This window comes from Salminus brasiliensis, chromosome 14 (assembly GCF_030463535.1).
Source record: "Salminus brasiliensis chromosome 14, fSalBra1.hap2, whole genome shotgun sequence".
Lineage (NCBI taxonomy): Eukaryota > Metazoa > Chordata > Actinopteri > Characiformes > Bryconidae > Salminus > Salminus brasiliensis.
Genome location: NC_132891.1, coordinates 6,978,262 through 7,003,170, shown reverse-complemented (window position 1 = coordinate 7,003,170; position 24,909 = coordinate 6,978,262). Strand labels below are relative to the sequence as shown.

The 24,909-nt window shown below is 40.2% G+C and overlaps 1 protein-coding gene across 1 annotated transcript in view; it reads left to right on the top strand.

Moving 5' to 3' along the window:
• The window catches only part of stat6 (signal transducer and activator of transcription 6, interleukin-4 induced), a 47,673-nt gene that overhangs the window by 7,341 nt on the left and 15,423 nt on the right, over nt 1-24,909 (top strand). Inside the window, exons 2-11 of the mRNA XM_072656524.1 lie at nt 1,113-1,255; nt 2,446-2,590; nt 3,957-4,040; nt 4,153-4,339; nt 9,751-9,842; nt 11,545-11,693; nt 16,227-16,361; nt 17,399-17,572; nt 21,749-21,836; nt 21,980-22,102. Of these exons, the coding sequence (XP_072512625.1) occupies nt 1,125-1,255; nt 2,446-2,590; nt 3,957-4,040; nt 4,153-4,339; nt 9,751-9,842; nt 11,545-11,693; nt 16,227-16,361; nt 17,399-17,572; nt 21,749-21,836; nt 21,980-22,102 (1,308 nt within the window). The 5' untranslated portion in view covers nt 1,113-1,124. The remainder of the gene's footprint in view (nt 1-1,112; nt 1,256-2,445; nt 2,591-3,956; nt 4,041-4,152; nt 4,340-9,750; nt 9,843-11,544; nt 11,694-16,226; nt 16,362-17,398; nt 17,573-21,748; nt 21,837-21,979; nt 22,103-24,909) is intronic.

Sequence of the window (24,909 nt, the reverse complement as noted above, 5' to 3'; positions counted from 1 at the left end):
GAAATGGGAGTCTGGTCTTGTGTGACTGGAAATAACTGTCTGGTGGCGTTGTAAGAATGGCCGCCAAGTGAATAGACTTCCATCTAAGGTCTTTGACTGGGGTCAGTGACATTGGGGCTCTATCTCACACCCTGCGCAAGGCTTGTGGTGATGCTCATTGCTGTCTTACACCCTGCCAACAGTCTATTTTCACACCTTCCGCCTGCCACCGTTGAAACAGCAACAGTGCTTGTGAATATATCTACGCTGATGGGTGTGGTGGTCTCGAAATGAGGTGTGTTCAGATCAGTTTTTGCCGTATTGCTATTTTGGAAATGGAAAACACAGGAGCTCCACTGACTGAAAACAACCTAGGCAGACGTCAGCAGTCAGACGTTCGATGCTATCTTGGCAGTGAATTGTTAACACAGGCGCATGCAGCCCGACACTCGTACGCCCCCTGCTTTACACCCCTGAATTAGCAATCCGGCAAAGTCAGACTGCACCTGGTTCTTAAAGGGAACGGCGAGCGACACGCTGACGGTTTATTGCACGTTACGCCCAAAACACACCCATGATTAATTAAGAGACTTAGTACATGACTTTTGTGCGCTTTGGGCCACACAGTGCGAACTTTTCCCGTTGTTACCATAGCAAAGACACACTGACACGCCCTAAATCAAGCTGCGCAGTCTGTGGTTGGCAGCTCGCTAAAATAGAGCCCCTACTCTCAGTGTGGTATTTGTTAGTGGTGCTAAAAGTCTTTAGTATTGACACCTTGTGGTTGAATGAGGAACTGCAGCAAATCACAAAATATGGATCAGATGATCTAACCAGCTCTAAAGATCGGCTAAATTCTCAGCCAATCACCGGTCACATATTTGGGCTGGAAATTGCCCGATACCGATACATGGCAGATTGATCATTCCATCCATGTTATTTATTATTTTATAAGTTTGTATGGTTTCCAGAATAGCTTCAGCTTTGTTTGATATATTGCAATCTGTAATGTATTATTAATCAACAGAAAATGATGTGTGATCATTTCTCTCAGTGCCTCCAGCCATGCCGGCAGGAGCTTGTTTCTCAGTGCAGCTCTGTAATCTGTATGTTTTTTTCTGTGGTCGTTTCAGCTTTGCCTTGCCATGGCGCTGTGGATGCAAATTTCCCAGCAGCTTCCAAATCTGTCCAACCAGACGCTGAACGAGCTCTACCCGGACGCGTTCCCCATTGACGTCAGGCACTACCTGGCCAACTGGATCGAGGATCAGAGATGGTACAGTAACATCAGTTATTATATAACCATAAACAGCCGTAGTAAATATGAACTGTTTTTAACCATGAGCATCAGACTCCCAAGTGGCACAGCCGTCTAAGCATCGGCTCTGTCATCGGGACATTGCAGGTTTGAACTGAACGGTGATGCCATGTCATAGTCTTTTATGGCTTGGAGTTCCAGAGATGGCACTCCCTTTATCCCACATCAGTCAGTGTGATGCTAGCCAGCTCTAATGTCTGTCAGCTGATGTAACTGTACTGGCATATAGTGTTCTCCTCAAAGTGTGTTCAGCTGTCCATTAGCTGCAGTTGATGGAGGAAACACATGTTAGCCTTCACCCTTCCAGTAATGGTAGTCCCAATGGAAGTCAATAAATTGGGCAGAACAGAAACCTGTAAGAGTCAAATATGGCTGAGTTCTGAAGTGGAATTCAACACTGGATTTAACGGGGTTCTGTAGCTGTGAGTGATGTCTGTATTGCCATCTTGTGGTTGAAGCACTGTCACTATGATCAGAGGATTGCTGGTTCGATTCCCGGTCATGCTGCTAGCCATCTGCAGCCGAGGCCCCAAGAGAGCACAATTGGCCTTGCTCTCTCCTGGGTGGGTAGATGGCACTCTCCCCCACATCGCTTTGCTGCAGTGCTGGCCGTCACTGGCGCCTGCAGGCTGGTGCGTTAGAGCCAGGTATGCGGCGATTCCCTCTGGGAGTACAGTTTGAAAATGTAAAAAAAAAAAATCTAAATTAATTGAACTGAATTTGGTGAATTATTATTGAATGTGTAGTTTTAGATCATGTTACTTTTGGTGGGTTTCTTGGTGCCATCCAATTTTTGCAAAATCAGAGAAACAAGATCTTATGAAATGTGTTGTGTATCGTGAAAAACGATCATGTCTTCAGGTACCAGGTATTGTATTTTTGTTATATCGCCCACCCCATATGTCATCCTCATTCTTTATCTTCTTTATAAGTACCGTTACTGTTCTCACAAAAGCTTGTATCTCTGAAATGATCATTTATAAGAGAAGAAAGAACACATTATTAACATTAAAAGGATAAGGTTAACAATTACGCATATTCATAACATATTAGTCTGTTGTAAAAATGTCTCAAAGTATAGTAGTATTGCACTGTGTTGCAGTCTGACTTAGAATGAGTGTGTCTGTATGTGTGTGTTTTGGTCTCAGGGAGGATTTTAATGTGGACAGTGTGGAGCAGGGCCCCATGGCCCAGCGGCTGCTGGAGCAGATGCTGGAGCTCCTACACGAAGTGGCCTTCCGCAACCCCAACGTGGTGGAGAGGGTCAAACTCCAGCACATTAGCAAGAAAATGGTACTCGTCCTGGACCTGCAGGAGAATTCCAACATTTCTGCGGGGTTCAATCACTGATATGGAAACATATGGAGTCATTCAGAGAGGGTTTGGTGTGAATCACTGTTAAGAAACTTACTGACACTGATTTATTTACAGTGGTGGTCATAGGAAGCAGGAGTCACCATGACCTCAGCGCAGATGTACTATGTAATGTCTATGGTGGTCAAGTAGTGGTAAATCTGAAAAGAAAAATGATGAGCCATAACATTATAACCACTCACAGTTAAAGTGGAATAACATTGGTTATATCTTTATAATGGCACCTGTTCAGCAGTAGGGTGTAGTGGGATGGTAGACAGCAAATGAACAGTCAGTTCTTGAAGTTATTGATGTGCTATCTATGTTATCTGAGTGGCTAGACGGCGAATCCAGCAAGCTCCAAAACAGCAGGTCTTGTGAGGCCTTCCCCGTATCCAAGAAAGAACAAATGGTGAACTGGCGACAGGGTCATGGGCACCTAAGGCTCACTGAAGCAAGTCATAACTTACAGGACTTTAAGGATCTGCTGCTAATGATTTGGTGCCAGATACCACAGGGCACCTTCAGAGGTGCTCTTTAGAGCTGTTTTGGTAGCTCTTAGGGGACCTACACCATATTAGGCAGGTGGTTTTAATGTTATGGCTGATTGCAGTCTTGAACTAGTGCGTGAACTGGTTTTAAAACATGTTTTAGGCCAAAAAACGTCTGAAAACTATCATGAATCTCTGTCTCAGGCAGCAGGTGGTGTGTTTCTGAACCGTTTTATGTAATAATGTTTTGTGAGGCAGCTTCTAGCTTTTAACTCTTTGGACTGTGAACGTCTCTGAATTGGTAAGTTTCTCTAGAACAGAGTATTTCTCACCAAACCCCTCTTGGACTTTACAGTGTGAACAGATTAGGGTACTGATGTGAATCATTTGCATTGCTTATGTTAATAAACAAACACATGCTGTTGAAAAAAGACATTTTTACTAAATGGACCTTAATAATAATATTATAATTATAATAAAATCCTTTGCTCATACACGGGCACTGTGCTATTGTAGACCTTTACACAATGTTTAGACATAAGAAGCAACCAGTGATTTCTACATTAGCCTGTAGTACACATAGGACCACTGTTGTGCTAAAGCGTAGCTAATTACTGTCATAAACCTATTCATTTTATTGCAAATACTTCTGATTGCTTACTGTTTAGTGCCTCATATGATATGTATTTTAATGACGTCTGAAGAGCTCCAAACCACTTGATGAATATCCATCGCTAAGTCCAACCAGGCTATGTTTACTGTGCCATTAAATATTGTACCAAAGGTGCAGGCTAACCTGCTGAACTGCTTTGCAGAACATGTTCCAGGCCCAGCCTATGCAACTGGTGAGGACAGTGCGTGATATTCTGAGGAGGGAGAGACTCCTGCTTAGTCAGGCGGTAAGCCAGTCACGTCTCCTTCAGGAAGCACCTGGAACGCTTATCAGTTTGTACCAGGTGTGTCTTTGTTCCACTTCTGACCTCACAGCAGATTCCCACGTTTTCTCCACAGCCAATGCAGCAATTCCAGCAGATGCCGGTCCCTATTAACGGCTCCATGCAGCCGACCAGAGAAGCTAGCAACCATGATGTGGACAATCTGGGAATGAAGGTGCTGGAGATTCAAACCTGCCGTCAACAAATTCACCAGCTCCAGGAGGAGCTTAACTGGGAGAAGCAGGAAGTCGAGCCCATGCAAGGTAAGCACCCACGCACTCAGCGCTCCACCTTTTACTATTATAGAGCAATTTGTGCCTATAAATAGTTTATAGGCAGTCATCAAGCAAACAGTAAAACTGTTTACTTCCACTTTACGTATGGAGGAGAACTCAAGACATTTGGGCTGGAGTTCTGGGGGGCTTCGAGCTGATAGGACCCGAAGCCAGACCCCCCTTGCCAGGTAGAGGTTGAGTATGATTGGATGATCAGGAGGAGCAGGGGAGGTGGTGGGGTGTAAGTTTTCATCATGAGAACGAGAAGGGAGAGGAGCGGTTTTATAGTGTGTAGAAATGGAGGGGAGGAGTTTAGGCGTGGTCCTTCTCCCAAACTTTCAGTTATTACATAACTCCATATAAATTCTGTATTGTGGGATGATGTTTTGTTTGTGGATGGATTCATCTGTAGAGGTTTAGAGATATCAGGTAGCTTGTTTTTAAATTAGTTACATAATTTTGCTGTTAATTCAATTCATATTTGATTTACATTCCAAATGGACAGAAAGTCAGAATCTGTAAGTTTGACCATTTTCATCATGTTTTTTTATTTTTTTAATCACAAAAACGTGGCGAAAATGTAAAGAAGGGCTGCACATCACCATACATAACAATTTGGGTCTGTTTTGGTATACATTAAACTGCCTTAAAAACTGCCTTAAACCTAGTAAAAACAGTAAGCCTATCTTTGTAGGGTATAAATGTCTTATTTTACTACAGATAAGCATATTGCCACTGTGACGCAAAAACCTTGTATCTCAATTTTTGCCATGTTTCACTTTTTGACATACTTTGAAAATGCCAGTTGTTCTTTGCACTGTGTCAGAATTTCATAAAGGACCAATAGAAATGCTCCAAAATTAAAGTATGTATGAAATATGTTTATTGTGCAAAATAGAAAAGCAAAACAATTATTAGGCAACCTTTTCCTACTGCCTTCTTTTTGAAAGTTTCTAAACACTGAACTGTAAAGAAGTTTCTAACCCCTTAACGAAGAAAGGCTTATTACACCCTAAGGTGTATTATTCACTATTATTACCACAGGGACTTCTGTACAAACTGGTGGGGGTTTTCTTTAGTAATAGAATTAGCCCACCAGCAGGGCAGAGCCTGTTTCAGGGGTTAAAGTTCCGTTTTATCCTCAGAAAGCCTTTGGCTTTTAAAGAGTATTGTAGCATGTTCATAAAATGTTTGGGGAACCCCACCCCGGGTTTGTGTGTGTGTATGTGGTGTGCATGTGCGTAAAGATTGAAAGTGAGACATGAGCATCTTGAGTTGTTAGAAAATCATGCAAAAACTGTTTGGGGTCCTTGTGTTGTGAGTGAGTGCGTGTGTGCTAGGTCGCTGTCACTAGCAGCACATTATGGCTAAGCATTTGAGCTGTTTGTGATGCATATTAATTTTCACAGCACTAAATTTACTTCTGCACTTTTTTGTTGCATGCAGGTATTACGGTAATGAAGAACCTCATTCTTTAGGGTGAATGTAAACTGATAAACCAGGTGCTAAATTTACTTCTGCACTTTTTTGTTGCAGACAGGTATTACCATAATTAAGACAATCATACTTTTAGGGCGAATTTAAACTGGTAAACCACTTTTTTGTTGCATACAGATGTAACGGTAATTAGGAATCTCATACCGGAGGAAGGTTTGAACCGGTATTCGTCCAGCACACTACTACTCTACACACAATAACATTTCATCTAAATGAAATCACAGTAAAAATGTATTTCTTCTACATATAAACACACATTTGCGGTTGATTGAAAGTGTCAGAATCAGCACTCCTAAAGAATTGTTACTGTGACCTTTGAGTGAATGATGCTGCGTAGGTGTTAGGTACATACTGAGTTACAGCTTTGGCCATCTGGAATGTTTTAAAATGGTTTGGATTACACAGTGTACAGTCAAGCTGGGTAGTGTTTGTTAGGTTGTAGAGTATTCTACAGTAGATTAAGTTCATTCATTGCCTCAAACGTCTACGAACATCTACACACAATCACCGAACTAAAAACAAGTATTTAGGAAATATGCAATTTCATTTTACTGACAAAAATAGGTTGCACACCCTTAGACTACAACTTGGTTGATGCACCTTTGGCAGCAGTTGCAACTTTAAGGTGTCTTGGGTAAGAAGCTATGTGCTTGGCACTCTTGTTTCTGGACATTTTTGCCCTTGCCTCTTGGCACATCCTTGCAAGCTTTGTTAGGTTGGTTGGGAAGCGTTGTTCCTGCTCACTTCCCTGGCCAAGGCCTGTCTTAGCTGATTGCTCAGTTTGGCCGGGCGACCAGGCCTGGGAAGATTCTTGGTATTTCCAGACGTCTTCCATTTACAAATGATGGTGGCCAGCAATTTTTCTGTATGCATCTCCAGATTTGTGCTTTGACACAGTCTGAGGTTCTGAGGTCTGCAGATCATTCTGGCTTGGAGTTTGCTCTGACATGCACTGTCAGCTGTGGGACCTGTATAGGCAGGTGTTGGCAATCCCCAGTCCTATCAGTTGAATTTACCACAGGTGGACTTCACTTAAATTGTAGAAAGATCTCATTTAGTATCAGTGGCAACAAAATGCACCTCAGCTCACTTTTGGGTGTCAAATGTCAAGTGTCGAAATATGTACACTTGTGTACATACAATATTTAACTCTTTGAGTGATAGGTGAAGGGGGTGTGCAGACTTTCCCGGCTTGACTGTACGTATTCTATGTCAGGACTTCAGTGCATTCTTAGCGTGTGGTATCAAAGTCTTGGATGCCAGGCCTCAGTGTTTTAGTGGACAGAGCAGTGCCCTCATTTCAGGCAGTGTCTGAAATACAAATGTACTTAGTAGACAGAATGTAGATAGCTCTGTGCTACACTGCATGTAGACACATGTGCATGGGGTTAGAACTGGGCATAGCTCTTACTTCTGAGTGTGTTGGTGATTCAGCACAAGTTTGCATATTGAATTGGTTAGCCTTCATCTTCAGTCTGATTCAGGGAGGTGCAACACATACATGCATATGTGTGTCTTACTTTATCAGTATTATCTGAATAAGGTGGACAGTTGTAGGGCAATGACACCCATGCTTTTGTGTAGTATTGCACGTCCCAGTGAGTCATCAGATTGTTTTGTCTGAACCATTTCTGGAAAGAAACAGAACATTAGAGCTTTTAAGAGACAAAGGAATAGCATCTGTTATAGTATTTGAGGTTGTCCGTTGCTGTATAAACAGTAAGTAAGTGACTTTAGTTTGTGCACAAATGTTCAGAAGCCTGTTTACAACCCTGTTATTTTACCTCAGAATGAAACACAGTTATTAAGATGAATGTTTTTGGGCATGTGTTGCTCTACATACTGCTGTAGACCTTTCAATATGGCTCTGTTGGCATTCTGTTGTGTACACTGATCAGCCATAACATTAGGACAGGTGCAGTGAAAAAACATTATGATTATCTTCATCTACAGTGGCATCATGCAGCTAGTGAACATTCAGGCGTTGAAGGTGATGGTGGTGTTAAAAGCAGGAAAAATGAATGGGCATAAGAATCTGAGCCACTTTGACAAGATCCAGATTGTCTAGACGGCTAGACGACTGGGTCAGAGCATCCCCAGGACTTACAGGATCTGCTGCTAATGTCTCGGTGCCAGATACCACAGGACAATCTTTGGTGGTCTGGTGGAGTTCATGCCTCAAATTATCAAAGCTGTTGTGGCAGCACAAAGGGCAGGCGGTGAATTCTGGTGCACTGAATTCATTCATTAGAACGGGTGTCTGAATACATTTGGACATGTACATAGTGCATAGTGTCAATATATGTATATCCGTACATATAATAACTAAACCCTGTTTTGGATGAGTTCCAGTAGTGAGGGTTTTCTGTGAGGGACTGTGGTTGTGATAACAGAAGTTAAGCTTGTACACTTTTGTCCTGAAACCATGTGGATTAACTGGGTGAGCGAGCTGTTCTCTGGAAGAGCGTAAGCACTGTAATAGACAGGGTAAACTGCTTCTTTAACAGCATGTTGTTCATTTACGGTGTACAGGATCTGAGCAAGGTCATGTTACTACGTGTCTGAGCACACACTAAAACCAAGGCTGAGCCTTTGTGGAAAATATGCAGAAGAGATCAGGCAATAAAACTGGTCTGAGAGTGTGGATTGCTCACCAACACAAGAATTCATTCAAGCCTCTGGAATTTCATGGCACTGGCATTTCTTAACAGGGCTGAACTTTACCTGAAGCTTCATATCGAAACTAGTAAAACATGCAAGAATTTGACTGAATGAAGTCATTTCTTTAGATTGAACAAACGAAATACGCACATCAGCCATAACATTAGTACCACCTAGTGCCTAATATGGAGTAGGTACCCCTTTTGTGCCTCCAAAACAAATCTGGCCAATTGAGTGGTATGGACTCCACAAGACCTCTGAAGGCATTTGTGGTATCTGGCCAAATGTTTGTGGACACCCTTTCTAATGAATGCATTCTTTGAGTTGCACTTATTGCTATAAAAGATGTGCAAATGCACACCTAGACATATTACAAATAAAATAGGACTCTCTGGAGCAGGTAAACATGAACCTGTTGGCACCATGCCTAATGCCAGGCGTGGGCTAGAGGGGTATAAAGCCCCCCATTGGAACCGTGTTCTATGGTGCATGGTTTTTTAATTCCCTTGGGTCGTCTAGTTGAATTTAACAGCCCTACTTGGGTGTTAACTCACAAACTTGGAGCTTGGGTCTCATTGGCACTTCCAACAGGAGGGTCAAATGATTTTACTTCACTTTAATTCCCAAGATTTTACTTCACTTAGTTTGTGTAAAGGTGTTTAGAGGTAGATTTTCGTTAGGCCAGTGTAAACAACAGTGTGTCTGATTTACATGAAATTTGTAAACATAGAGCCGTGTTGCGTTCCTGTCCGGTTCATGATTAATGCTGCTGTCTGCAGTGTTGATGTGGTTTGGCAGCCGATTCGCATTCTTCTCTCGCCATGTAGTGCTGCTGGTCTCATAAGCACTAAACCAGTCAATAACCACTTCTGTTGCCCTGGTTTGTTCATGGTTTGTATAGCGCTTTTTACAGCTGTTGTCATCACAAAGCAGCTTTACATTAATTAGTAATTAGTAAAAGACAGAGACAAAAAAGTAATAACGTAAGAAGACATAAGGATCCAAGACCCCCAGTGAGCAAGCCAACGGCGACATATAACATCTGAGATGATTGAAGAGATCTAACCATTGTTCTGCAATCTGGCTACAGCTCAGCTTAGAGAAATCTGGCAAAATGAAAGAAAATACTGTCTCAACTCAGGAGCTGGGTGATGTTTCTGTCTCTCGCCCTCCATCTCTCTCACACACTTAACGCCGGGTGTCGCATTACATAACATGTTTTTCCTTTGATTCCTCCACAGCACAGAACGAGATGGATACCAAACATCCGGATCCTGTGACCAAGCAGAATCGTATAGCACAGCTGGAGAACAACTATCAAGTCTGTGCGAAGGTAAGGGCCTGAAACCTTGGCTTGCCAGGCTCTTGTAGTTAACACTAATCAATAAATGACAATAAGAAATGAATAAATATATTGTATAATAAGATATTGTATAATAAGAAGATAAGAATATTTAGTATTTCACGTGTGTCTGAAAATATGGATGAGCTAGACGGCCAAGTGAGGTAGTGGGTTGCTAGCAATAAGAGGTATGCATTGGAACATAGCACAGACTGGTTATATAAAGCAGTGCTAGTTCTGGTATGTGAATAATGTGGTTTGGTTTGTTGAGACTTGTGTCTGCTGTCTCTATGGTCCCTAATTGGTTGAAATTATTCAGTAATAACTGTGTCACTTGGATCAGCGCTGTTGGATAAAAACGTTGTAACCTTTTTTGAAGAAAAGCACCTCATGGCCCTGGGCTGTAACTCACCTACTTTGAAATTAGGTTTATTAGCAAAAAGTAACCAGTCAAAGACAAGACCAATTGAAAAAGCTCAACACAACTAATAGAACAAGTGCTTTTCTCCAAATTCAACACCAAATACCCCTTTTAATGACAGTGCAGTCTCAGAATTACTTAACCCCTTCGTGATCTTCGGCATCTTTAGTACTTAGTACAGCCCCTTTCTGCTGTTATGACCTGCTGCAAACATGATGCACAGCCAGACACCAGCTTCTGGCAGCGTTCCTGAGCTGTCTTATCCCATTCCTCATGAGCAGTAGCCTCCAGTTCACTAAAATTCCTGGGTTTACTGCTGCGGCCGTCTTCTTCAAATCCCTCCATAGACTTCCTATGGGGTTCAAGTCAGGCGACTGTGACAGCCACTCCAGGACTTCTTTTGGAACCAAGCCTTGGTGGTTTTTGTGGTATGCTTGAGATCAAGAAAAGCAGGTTTTTTTTTTATCAGTGGTGTGTCTGTAACCAAGAAATCCAACTAATTCTTTTGGAATGGCCTGACCTCAAATATGTCACATATTTCAAATATTAAAACAACAAATTTAATTGAATGAATTCTGTCAAAAAAGAGTGATCAGACATCCAACCAGAATTCTGCCAGCTTATTGATGGCTAATAAAAGCATATTGTCGCTGTCCAATGAAAAACATGTATCTCCAAAATGGTGACTTTACAGGAGAAGACTGAAAAATGGTCTCAACTTTGAAAGAAGGTCAGTGTAAAACAGGAGTTTATTAAAAGCAATTTAGAGCATTTGTATTGGTCCATTCATTCAGAATTATTTACACACTGTACAGAGCAGCTACAGGGAGAAAACTAAAACGAGATGCATGAAAAATGGAGATACATGGTTTTCATTGGACAGCAGCACTGTATTATATATTTCATTCTAATGATTGCATTCAACGCTCAATGCTGACACACATGTGCCAATGCACACACATGCCAATGTCTAGTCTTTGTAGAGCAGTACTGCCAATAGAATAGTGAGAGCACATGAACATGACCCTGTCAGGCATGGGAACTTACAGAGGAGGGAGCGAGAGGAGATCCACAAGAGGACCACATTATTTTCAGTGGATGAAAACTTCAATCTTAATCGATTTCCTACATGTAGCTGCAGCTGTAACTAAATTTACAGCTGTACACAAAATCAAGCTTTATAATCTAGGCCATTTGAAGACCCCCTTTACCTAGGGGCCCTGGGAAGTTGTTGCCACAGTGTGTGACCTTTTTGTGTGTGTGTCTATGCAGATGCGTGTGCAGCTGCTGCAGGAGGCAGTGCGTAACCTGGAACAGTGCCAGACTGGACTCATCCAGCGTATCAAGTCTTGGCGGTGGGAGCAGCTCCGCTCCACCATCGGCCTCCCCTTCGATGACAACCTGGTGCCTCTGCAGACATGGTGAGCTTCTCGCACACTTCTTGCACACTGCTACCATCCTACACTTCCTTTACCTTTAGTGTGTCAACTCTCTTCAGGAAGAAGTCAGTTACAATGAAAACGTCTTAGTCACACAAATGATGACAGAACGCTGCAGACGTGCTGAGATAAGAGCAGTTAAAGGGCCCATCTCACGGAAAACCAGGTTTTTTACATTTCCTTTTTTAAAGAAGAGTTTAGCATGTAAACAATAATAAAGTTTACACTTTACTTTACCATTTTCTTCAACGTAAAAAGTACTGTTCACTTCCCAGACACTACGCAAAAACTACTGAATTCATTGTTTTTGTGACAACAAAACCTTTTATGACAGATGTACAAACATCCGCATATTCAACTTATATCAGTTTGGCCCCACCCACTGAGGGTGACATTATTGGGAGTGTTTCACCTGGGACTATTTTTTGAATAAGGCGTATATTATTTACATAAATCAGTCTTAAATGCACAGTAGGGTGACTTTAATTGAGGACTCTTTTTGACCATCTTAAGTTTTCAAAAAGTAAAATGAATAAAAAACAATAATTTAGTGTTAATAAAGTTGATAAATTGCTAAAGTAAACAGGATAAATCAGGAAAAGGGAGAGGAAAATAATAATAATTTTGTGTTAATAAATAAGTGAAAGATCATGGATTTCCTGACACTGTTCAACAGCGACTATATGATACACTTCAGATATATAAACTATATAAAAAATAAATAATGTTTTATTTCTTTAATAATATCTATATCGTCATGTCCAGAGAGGAACATGTATCTAAAAAATAGCAACTTTACAGGAAGAGAAAAAAAACATACCAACGTCGATGGAAGTCAACAGTGAATTTGGAGCATTTCTATTGCTCCATTCATCCAGATTTATTCACACAGGGTACAGGTGCAGCTACAGTGTTAAAAGGACAGAGAAAACTAAAAGGTGACAGAAATGAAGAGATATGTCTTTTCATATATCTGTAATGGTATTGGCATGTGGTAATGGCACTAAATAAATCTACACCATGATCAGAAGGAATACATGATTAAATCACTCACTTCTCTGCTCCTCTCTGAAGGCTTGCGGGCGTATGCTCCCCTATCAGTCTTCAGCAGCATTTCAAAGCCTAGCCTGCAGCTGAGGTAGGGCGGGTCTGTAGTAGAACTGTCCTATGAAGACTCCTCCTTAGTAGCCTATTGGTCACACAAGTGGAACAGCCTACTGAGGCTGCATGCTGACGTCACCAGAAAGGCTCCGCCTGTTGCAAGTGCAGCACAAAACTTTCCAGGAAATAATTATAATTATGAAATATGGCAGCATTACTTGCCAGACTGCACAGTACACACAAATGTTTGAGGGCAGACCAAAATTGCTAAAGAATGTTGTTTCTGCACGTCCTATAAGAGTAAACAGTAAACAGGTTAATTAGGGATAGGGAGGGAGAGGGAAAAATCTGATTATTTAAATGGACCGTGAGCATTGCTTTTTGTTTACTTGAGTGTTTGGTCATGTTGCACGAAGGCCCCCAACTGCCCCTTGACACAGAAAGAGCAGTTGCTGTAATTCTATAGTGCCATTATAGCGTTTATTATAAAGTCACACTCACTTTGGGCAGTAATTGTGTGTAAGTGTAATATTTGAGTTAGGGGTGGGCGATATTATATTTTATTGTATTGTGATAAATTGTTATTATGCATTTCCACATGAAGAACCCCAGCTGTGGGTCGGTTTAACGTAGAGTAGTGACTTGAGCTGACATTGATATTGTGTCCCTCTGGAGTCTGTGAATGTGACTGTGATGTTTCTATTAATAGATTTGTGATTATTACAGAGCAGAAATACAGTTTAGACTTTTCCAGACTCTGGATAGTTCACCCATTCCATTGCCAATTGTACATGACTCACACCTGCAGTTATGAGGCCATGGGGACGAGTTGTCTAACAGGTGGATTTGTGCATCCATCACCTGCTGCTCATCTGTAATTGCTGGATAGTATGTCTATTTGTGTTTTGTGAAACTGACCAGTGAACACTCAGAAACGGGTCTTCTGCCTCTCGCCATTTATACAATGTTATTCCGATATTCCACTGCTTTTGTGAAGCTGAGACTCTGGTGAACCCATTTCAAGCACCAGAGCAATTTGTCCACATGTTTAAAGACATTATTTCATAAGAAATATGAAGAATTTCTCAAATCAGGCTTCAATTTTACTGAGAATCTCTTCACACAGGGCTCTAGGTAATGCTATAGAGAGGGCTGAGCTTGTTTTGAACATTTTTTATATAAAGCATGTGGGAATTATCTTCTATTCAAGTGTCTTTAAATTGAAGAAGCTATGCAAACATTGAGAAAATGCCCTTCCAGAGGGTTAAGTAGCCAAAATCCAACGTCTTCCGAACGTCACATGCCAATGTCATATTGACATTAAATACATTTAGTTGGGATGAAAAATCCAACGTCTGCTTAACCTTATAATGTCATTGTCCACATAAAACGAGAAATTCTGAGGTTGTTAGATATGTTGTTGGTCGTGAGCCTGGGTGTTAAGTAACAGAACTTCAACATCTGTCTATGTTGGACCTTAATGTCAACTCAGTGTTGGTTTTTGATGGATGTGTGACTTTGATTAGCAACCTTTAAATTAACGTCTTTAGAATGTTGGGGTTTGACATCAACCAGATGTCTCAACATTTTTCAAACCTTCAGACAGTTTTCTCTTTGAGTCAGCTGACTCTGGGCAATAATTGTGTGTAAGTGTAATATTTGAGTTAGGGGTGGGCGATATGACAATTTTTTTTCGTATTGTGATAAACTGTTATCTTGATACACAATAAACTTAAAAGTATATCATGGAAATCCTCAGTGCTTAAAGAACACTGCACATTTGTGTGTGTAATTAGTGCTGTTTAATTGGATGATGTGCAGCATATTTTGAATACTAATCACTGTATTAAGTATAGAAGAATCTTTGAATAGCCGTTTTGCTGCTAATGCTGCATAAAGGCTACATGTCAACATATTGTGATTAATACTGTGTATCATGAAATTGTCTTTAACTATTGTAATATAATATTTTTGCTATTATCAATACTTTATAATTGGCTCTTATCCCTATATGACTACAAGTTCATCACTTTTTTCCAGTCTATAATTACATGGTTTAAAAATGTCTGTGTATTTATTTCTGCATTTAAATTTCAGATTTCTCTCCAATAGAATACAGATTGTTTAAGTAAATAAACGCTCAGTTGTAAATAGTTTTTTGCATATTATGCAACTGTGCAAATATGTGTATCTGCTGAGTTATGTGCTTTGCAGATGGTTGATGAATGAGTCATGGAATGATTAGACATGTGCTAATATGGAAACTCAGGGGTAGTATTTTTCATGCTTGTACAGCGTACAGAATTGGGACACCTGCTCGTGTATTGTTTACTCCTAAATCACGGGATTTAAAACAGGGAGTAACTGTCTCTACTATCCAGGGAATAAGGCTTTCTGCTAGATTTTGGAGCCTTGCTGTGAGGAATTGATTTCTTAACAAGAGCGTTAGTGAGGTCATCCCCAACTCCCCAGCTCATCCCAGAAGTACTGGATGGAGCACCAACCATCATTCCAGAGAACACAGTTCATTCCCACTGCTCCACAGCTCAATGCTGGGGGGTTTATACCCCTGACATTAGGCAGCATGGTGCCAATAGGTTCATGTTTATCTGCGCCAAAGAGTCTTATTCTATTGGAAGTACTTCTGTACAAGGTCCCCCATGTGCCACCATGACAGATCTGACCATTTAAAGCATGGACTCTACAAGACCTCTGAAGGTGTCCTGTGTAATCTGGCACCAATAGGTTTGCAACAGATCCTTTCCACAGTCCTGAAAATTGTGCAGCGGGGCCTCCACGGATCGTATCAATGAACCCTAGGTGCCCCATAGCTGATCCACCGTGTGTCCTTTGTTGGTTGGCTTTTGGTAGGTCATAGACAAGCTGAGATATACAGAACCAGGTTCTAAGGGTAAAGAAGCACATGTACCAAGGCGGTGTCAGCAATGGGTGCAGATTAAAGTATCTGAATGCATTTATTAGAAGGGGTGTCCACAAACATTTGGACATATGGTGTATCTGTCCATGCCAGTGATGATGCTGATACATGTGTACACAGTGTGGAAATGGGGACAAAATGTTAAAATTAAATTTACTAAGCCCACTTTCCAGTCTGACTCCGTGTCATAATTAATTAATACATTAATTAATTTTGCATTGACAGGTCATTATATTTGGGGGGGTTGTTTGGTGTTTTTTTTAGGTGTTGTTGTTAAATTGTACACAGTGCATCTGGTTCTGGTATATAACTATATCTTGCTGTATTGTTCATGACAAATAATTAAATAACAATAATAATAATGCAGTGTTTCAGCCTTGTCAAGCATTCTTTAGAATAATGTTCATTTTCTAAGATAACGTTAACAGTGTGTATTAATCACCCCTATTCTCTCGTGTTCCCTGTCTGTCTGCCAGGTGTGAGCAGTTACTGGGGGTGAACAGTAACTTGAGACAGGAGGTGATGCTGTTGAAGAGGGACCACGGAACTGCTGAGCAGTTCCACCAGCTGGAAGACAACCTTGATCATCTTCTGCAGACGCTCATCAAGAGGTAAAGCAATACCGCCACGCCTTTTTGACAGCCTAGAATGTATATGTTTCATCACTCTCTTCATTATTTTAATGTTTTTGTTTTAGAATTGTCCTTTTTGAAGTATTTTAGGAACAGAAAAGCCTTCTTTGTGTTGTGTTTGGTCTTTTTGTCCATCTGCCCACTGCAGACACAACCTTTCTCAAAAGAACAAATTGTTTAGGCACTACTGAGATACTTCTTTACCTTTCAGTACAGGATCTAGGTCAAAAGACCATGCTGCAGTTCCGCTCTGTTGAGAAATACCATACTGCAGTTACATTGCTACATATTGCGACAGGTTGCGACATGCCTTCGGATACAGTACATGTGCCATAGAAAGTCTTTATTATTGTCCAATGAGCAGTTCTCTCTGCACATTTCTTCAAGATGGTCTTTCAAATATCAGCTTGACCTCTGCTGATTCTGTAACCTGACACCATCATAGCCTTCTCCTGCTTTGTGGGTATTAATTGGAGCCCCCTGCTGCTGATTGGTGGAAGCAGGCAATGCATTGACATGACTTCAAATATGATTCAAATATGTGCATCTAGTGGGAGAGGAGACCGTATGTTATGGTTGAGCGTCTGGGAAGCCTCTACTTTATGCCATAAGGCAGAATATCCACCTGTTTGATGGAAAGATATAGGACTGAGAAACTGGAAGGTGACAGAGTGCAAGAGAACTTTGTCACAAGGAACAGGAGAACAGAAGGTGGGGTAGAATAATTATAGGAAGTAGGACTGGAGAAAGGAGAAGCTTCAGGCATGACGCTCCTCCCAACAATTGGTGTCATTTTTTCTTATTAACACAGTTACTGCCAAACGTAAGTAACCTGAATAAGGAAACCGTGTTGATGAAGCTCAGGACATGGGGATCAGAAAACACTTTGACAGCAGTGTGTTGAAATTTACAATCGCTGAATGTACTCCGCCCGAAACTGAAATGTGTACAGCAGTCACTGTTTCAAGCTAAAGAATGTCGCCAATTGTCTTTATGTTCCTACCAACTTTCCGCAGCTCACTGGTGGTGGAGAAGCAGCCCCCGCAGGTGATTAAGACCCAGTCCAAGTTTTCCAGTACTGTGCGCTACCTGCTGGGTGAGAAAATGGCTCCAGGGAAGCCAGTCGTCCTGAAGGCCCAGATCATCACTGAGTCACAGGCCAGGAATTTAGGACAAGGGGTTATACCCACGTAAGTAGCACGCAGCGGACAGCAGGGCACCAGCAAACACACACACACCACACACATTTGTTTTTAATATATATATATATATATATATATATATATATATATATATATACACACACACACATGGTATATGGACAAAAGTATTTGGACACAGGCTCATTTATTGTTTCTTATGAAATCAAGGGCATTAAAAACCTTGTCCTGCTTCTGTTGGAGTAACTGTCTCTACTGTCCAGAGAAGAAGGCTTTCTACTAGATTTTAGAGGAGCACTGCTGTGAGGATTTGATTGCATTCAGCAGCAATAAAAAGTGTCACATTCCTAATATGACTCAAGTATGGGCTGTTTTGGTGGTACACAGAGGATCAGCTGCCTATTAGTCAGGTGGTCACATCCTGTGAGCAACTAATGTTAGTGAGCTATGTGGATTATTTACTTTGCTGTGAGCAACAACTGATATTTTGTTGACTGAGCAGCAGTACTCACTGTCTTACTTTCTGCTGACTTACTCTTCCAAGGCTCTCAGATTTATGGAATTGCAGGTTTATTTAGATGGACTTGGCGGCATCACAGTAGACTGTTTATGGATGCAAATTCCATTCATTTTTTTGCTGGGCATTTTTTATTTTTATTATATATATATATATATATATATATATATATATATATATATATATATATATATATACACCTTAGGAAGATTAGCCTGTAAATTAATAAAACCAAACAGACAATCACAAACACTGTAACATGCTAAACAGATTCAGACGCTTGCAGAGATGAAGGGTAAAAGAGGCTTTACTAACAGAGTTGTTATCCAAGTTCGTAGTCACAACACAGGCAAGGATCAGTCCCAGAGCTCAGAGAAGTATAAACATCACAGCCAAATAAACCAAAAGGGGTGAGGCAAAAACGTGGTGAAAAACACAGACAGCAGGTCCAAATCCAAAATCCAAAATGCAGGTCAAAGCTTATACATGTGCATATAGATCAGGATAAACTCTCAGTAGAGATACAATACTTTGCAAAGACCTAAAGTTCTAAAGCCGGGGCTTATATACTAGTCTAATCAGTCATGATTTAAACAACACAGGTGAAAATGCTTAGAACTCTGGAGACTGTGAATGCGGATGGAGGCTTGTCATACCATTCATATGATCAGTCATGTGATCTCCCAGACCCTTATCTGCAATGGTATTACATAAAATACAACTCACCCATCCCCAAACTCTGAAACTTAGTCATGACCTGAAAGCTTTATAATGTAATTAAACTACTTACGTGCCAAACTTCCCCAGAATGTCCATAACCTGATTCATCACTGGCCTTGTGTTCTCACAGGACTAAATCATGTTTCACACACATACACTTTACTGTTCTTGTGCAATTGACAGGTTAGCTTGCAAACACAAACACACACCCACACAGATGGGCGCCTAAAGCCTGAGTGCACACTACACACACCTATACACAAGAACACTTCAATCTTGAACACACACACACACACAGACACACACAAACATAAACAGCTAAACTATAGGCTGTAGATGAACTAAAGATGCCATGAACACACAGAATTACACAACCCCCCCCCCCCCACACACACACACACACATACATGTTGTAATAACTCATTACTTTATCTGATTCCACACAGAAAAACCAGAAAGTCTCACCAGCCTACATGTACCCACATTTTCTGAATGCATGGCATACTTCTACAGTAGCGTGTTTGACCTTTCAACACATGACTGCTGTAAGCAAACAGCCTTGTAACACAGATAGACGAGGTACAGTGTGCTTACTAAAACAACCAAGGGTACTTGGATTAAAGATTAATAAAGATTATTTATGTATAAACTACAAACCTACATTGGATATTTAAATGTTGAGGTATTGTATGCCATAAATGATATACGTTACTTATTTTCGTTCACATTTAGTGAAGTTATCTGGTAAATATGAGGCATTCTATATATTATATGAATTATAGTTATATAGAAACTTCATTCTTAATATTATACATCTTTCTTAATCATTTTATCTTTAATTTTATACACTTACTTACCTTCACAATACAAAATTGATTCCCAATTTTTGAACAGCGATCTTAAGCGTACACAAGAACAGAAAACTAACAGAAATATGTACACAATAAAAAAACAACAACTTGCATTTCTATCCTGAATGTATGTCAAGCAGACAGAATGTGCTACTATGCCAACCTCAGAGGTCACATGACCGTTTTGTCATCACCGTGCTTCCTGTTGCAGTCTACCCACAAAAGCTGACACAGCTCAAAAGTGAATACCTCATAGGCTGGAGGGAGTCATTCCGGGAAACAGAGTTGCCGTGAAGGTGTGGATGCGCTGTTCCTGCCCTCATGCCCTGATTTGGAGCTCTGAGCATATTTCTCACAGGCAGCACTTTTACTTCTGATGGTACTGGAAACATTCATGGGTCTGCTGTGAAACGTTTCTGTTCATACTGAAACTGAAAACTCAGCCTGTAGCTGTTTGATGATTCATTGCGTCAAAGTGACGACTATATAAAGCCGACTGACGCGCTGCACCGACCCAGGGCCTGTAGGTGTTAGAATATTGCGCGCTGTATGTTGGTGTATTTTGGTCATTTTGAATTTGAGGAAATGTGAACATAGCTCTTCCTCGAACACTTCGGTTCAACCAAAATGTTGACATAACCATGCTATTAACGATGTCTTGTTACCGTTACCAGTAACTGCCAGGACAGCTTTTGTCTTATGTGCTGGTTTAAAGTGCTGAACATTAAAATATCTGTCATGACTGTAAAGACTGTTATCATGATACTGATGTTACTGGAAAGTTAGTCCTTACATGTTTAGGACATAGTTGTGTCGGTGTTATGTAGCCAGGTCCACATAAAGTGTTACCATCGTTTAAAATTTTGAATACAAATTGTGTGTGTATATATATATAAGAAAATATATAATTTTATTTATTTTATTTCTTACTCACCCTTATGTCATGTATCTCTGTTTTTGCTAAATTTGACTTTTTTACATAATTTGAATCTGCCAGTTTTAACACTCTAAGCCTTCTTACACACCAAGGTGTATTACTCAGTAATTACAGGGATGTCTGCACTGAACTGGTGGGACTATTCTCTGGTAATGGCAGTTTGTAATAACACCCCAAAATTAAATGGAATATTATTTTTATATATAATTTTAGTTGTAGAGTCTTTCTTTTGTCATTTTGGAGATACAAGGTTTTTGCATGACATCGACTGTATGTTATTTTGCGCATACTGACATAGAGCACTGTGCAAATGTCCTAGCAATTATTTCAACATAAACGATATGTTCGTAAAAGATGAACTAGGTGTTGGATGGAAACTGTACTAAGAGTAGGAAGAGTTTCCCTTTGGAAATAACAAACACACACACACACACACACATATGTACAGTACACAACACTGTACTGTATTGTTTATGGATTATTTATTTGTAAAATATTTTTTCTATTTATTTTTTTACTTACAATTATGAAATATTGCTCTTGGATGCTTAAAGCATGTCATATTTTGGATATAAGAAATTATGCACATATTTTCTTTACTTGGGAGTTTGGTGTTAGCACATTGCATATATTGACATTTTAAATGTGGAAAAAATATGTACATAAACTTAATTTTGAGTTTAAAGTTTAAGACAAAGTTTAATTTCTGTATTAAAAACTGGATCTAAATCTATTGACACTTTATATTGTATAATATGTAAATATTTTGGTGTTTGGTCATTGCTTATATTGACATTTTGTCCATATTTTGTGTATTTTTCTTTGTATGAGTCTATGGTGCTGACATTAGATATACTGATATGTACATCAGTACATTAAGTGTATTTAGAATTTGAGGAAAAATGCACATCTTTTTTTTTGTTTGTAATTTTATTGATTAAATATTACATTTATTGACATTACACAACCTTTAAATATAAGGAAATATATGTACATATATTTTTCTTCTTCTGTAAGGGCCTAGACAGGTCCCATAACAAAAAAAAAACACACTATCCACAACTTCCACTGCAGCTTTACCACTGTAGTACTCGCATAGATATCAGGAAAATCCTGCTGCAGATTTAAAGTGCATTCAAAAGTAAAACCTACAGTCTTTCCTATGTTTTTCCTTTCCTCAGTGAGAATGTGGGGGAGCTGATCAATAGCACGGCCATTTTAGAACACAACACTGCCAGCAAGAGCACGTGTGCGACTTTCAGGAACATGGTCTGTATGACTTTTTACCACCTGCTTGCAGTTTGTTTGACTTGGAAAATTGGACTCGTTTCTATCATGTTTTTACAGCATGTTGAAACACCTGTAATCAGTGTAATCAGTGTTTGTAATCAGCACTTATTTCTCTTCTGCAGTCCATCAGGAAAATCAAGCGAGCTGACAGGAAAGGCTCTGAGTCGGTAACAGAGGAGAAGTTTGCTCTCCTTTTCACAGCAGAGATAACCATCACAGGCTGCGAAAGCCCTTACAGTGTCCAGGTAGGGCTTCATTTTTCACTATTTGTCAATTCAGCTCTTCATTTTCAAATCAAATGTTTGGTGTGGTGCAAAAGATAACACCACTACCTTCCAGTGAGCTACCACACCATGTGGGAGGCTGGGGTTCGATTCCCGGTTTAGGTGACTATGCTGCACTACACCAATAAGACTCCTAACACTGACCCAACGCTGTAATATGAGGAACCTTGTAAGTTGCTTTGGATAAGAGCGTCAGCTAAATGCCATAATGTAAATCAGACTGCAGTACGTTTAGCTGGCCTCTTAAAAGCCTGTAGATTAGAAATGGCAGCTTTATAGGAGAAGGGGAAAATCTTAACGTTAATGTAGCGTTAATGTAGCCTCATCATAAATGCATTAATTTACAAAGATGTGTTTTCAAATATGTAAAATTTGACTTTTTGAGGCTTTTATATGTCTTTAATAGGCATATACATGCAAAATGTTCTGACCACAGCAGTGGTCTTTAACCCTGCTCCTGAAGAGCTTCCTCCCTGCAGGTCTCAACTCCAACCCAAAACCTAACACCCCATTCAGCTAATCAAGGAGGTCTGAAGGCAGTGATTAGTTGGGTCAGGAGCGGTGGATTAGGGTTGGATTTAAAGTCAGCAGAAAGGTAGCTAGCTCTCCACAAGCAGGGTTAGAGACCACTGCTCTACAGAGTACACACTACTGCACATCCTTAAGATGATATATATATTTTCTTGCTTAATTTAACCCCTTAAACCCTCTCAACTACTTACATGTCCCATTAAGCGTTACAAACTTCTATTAACGAAGAATAGCCCCACCAGTTTGTAACCAGAAGTTACTGAGTAGTTACTGAATATGGGGCAGCGGTTAGAGATCCGGGCTATTGATGACAGGGTTGTGGGTTCAATACCTGGGCTTGGCAAGCTGCCACTGTTGGGCCCTTGAGCAAGGCCCTTCACCCTCTTTACTCCCTGGGCGCTGCAGCAATGGCTGCCCACTGCTCTGGGCATGTGTGCTCACTGTCCACTGTGTGTGTTTCACTGGTGGGTATGTGTGTTTTCACAAATTCCATCTGTCACAAATGGTCAATGTGGTTGTTTAAAAAGAAAAAAAAAAGATTTACACCATACAGTGTAATATGCCTTGGAGTGTTAGGGAGTTAACAAACTGCAAAAAATAACAGTAAAATGTGGCATGTGCAAAATTCCTGGCACATTAAATTTTTTATGATTTTCAGAATGTAAAATTCAGAAAATAAAAAGCTGCTGTAAAAAAAGGATTTGTGCTGTAAAACAGGCAAAAACTGTTATATCTGTAGAGAATTTGTTAACTTATTTTCACTCCCTAGCCACTTGTCACTTGATCTAGCCATGTGTGTTTATGCGACCCGTGTAGATGCATGCTAATGATGAGGAAGCGTGTTTGTGTGTTTGCTACTGATGCTGCGTTCACCTCAAGCACCTCACGTTCAAGAGCTTTGTTGTCAAAACATCATGAAAAATGGCAGCTAATGTAAGGTTAATAACTTGTGCCGCACTAGCGGAGTAGCCACTTTGCTATGAATAAAAGGATAAATAGCATTGTTCTATATTAACTTTAATATACAAAGGTTCCAGATCAAAATAATGTGCACAAACAACCATCAACAGCAGCTATATGTACCATCCAGTACTTCTTCTTCGCCATCCCTCCGACTTCCAAGTCGGGAAGTATTTAGCATCAGTAAACTAAATAGTCTCTTAGTAAAAATAGTAGCACAACATTAATGAGGAAGTAGATTACTATTCTGTTGCAGCCTAAGTCTTTAAAACGCAATATCAGAGTGCAACCTATCAGAGTAAAGTGGGTGGGGTGGGGACGGGACTTATGTTGTGCACATGCTCACTCTCATAAAACCAACCATTTTTTAAGTTTAGTAGAAGGTGGACATTAATTTATCTGCGCCAAACTAGTTTGTGTAGAACATAATAAACTTTTCTGCAACATTTAAAATACTGAATCCTGACCTCAGAATGTCAAAACTTAACCCCCAGAACCTAATGTTTATTATTCAGTTCTTAATTCTAATGCAGAATTCATACAGATTTTTTTATTATTTCATTATTTGTAAATGTTAAACATAGCTTATGGAGTCCCACAGGGCTCTATTTTGGGTCCTATGAAATTGTTGTAAATTGTTGTTGTTTTACAGTAATGTTGTTATGAGAGTGATGAAGTGGGCCTACACAGAGGGTCTAAAGGGGTAAGGCCTAGTGTGCCTGCATGGTAGCTGCGCACATGGTGCAGTCATTATCATATTAACTGTACATTTCGGATATGAACATAAACCCCATATTAAGGCACGCTGTTCATTTTTGCTGCATAGATTTTGTATTGCTGTATTTGCTGTATTGAATCAAGACACCACCATATCACAGAATATGTTTCTGCACACTGCAAGGGTGTTTTTACTGTAGTTAGCACAAATATACATGCATGGTTGTCCATGTGTGGTATCCCAAATTGGGAGTCCCAAGTCCGTATGCAATAAGTGCTCTAAAGGTTGGGTCTATCAGTTTTCTCCATCAGAGAATAGAAGCACAAGTGTGTCAGTGTGGAGAGAACAGCTCTGCAAGGGATATCCCCAGCATGTGCCTTGTTGGCAGATTACTTTCAGCAATTCGTCTTTGCCTGACCGAACATCTAGAATGAAATCGCTTGCAGCCAGTCAGATTCTAGGCGAGCTAGAACAAGGAATGGGGAGTTGACTTGTACAATGATTTTGTAGATAGGACTGCCATGCTGTCTGGCAAAAGGTTGTCTGAGGTAAAAACAAA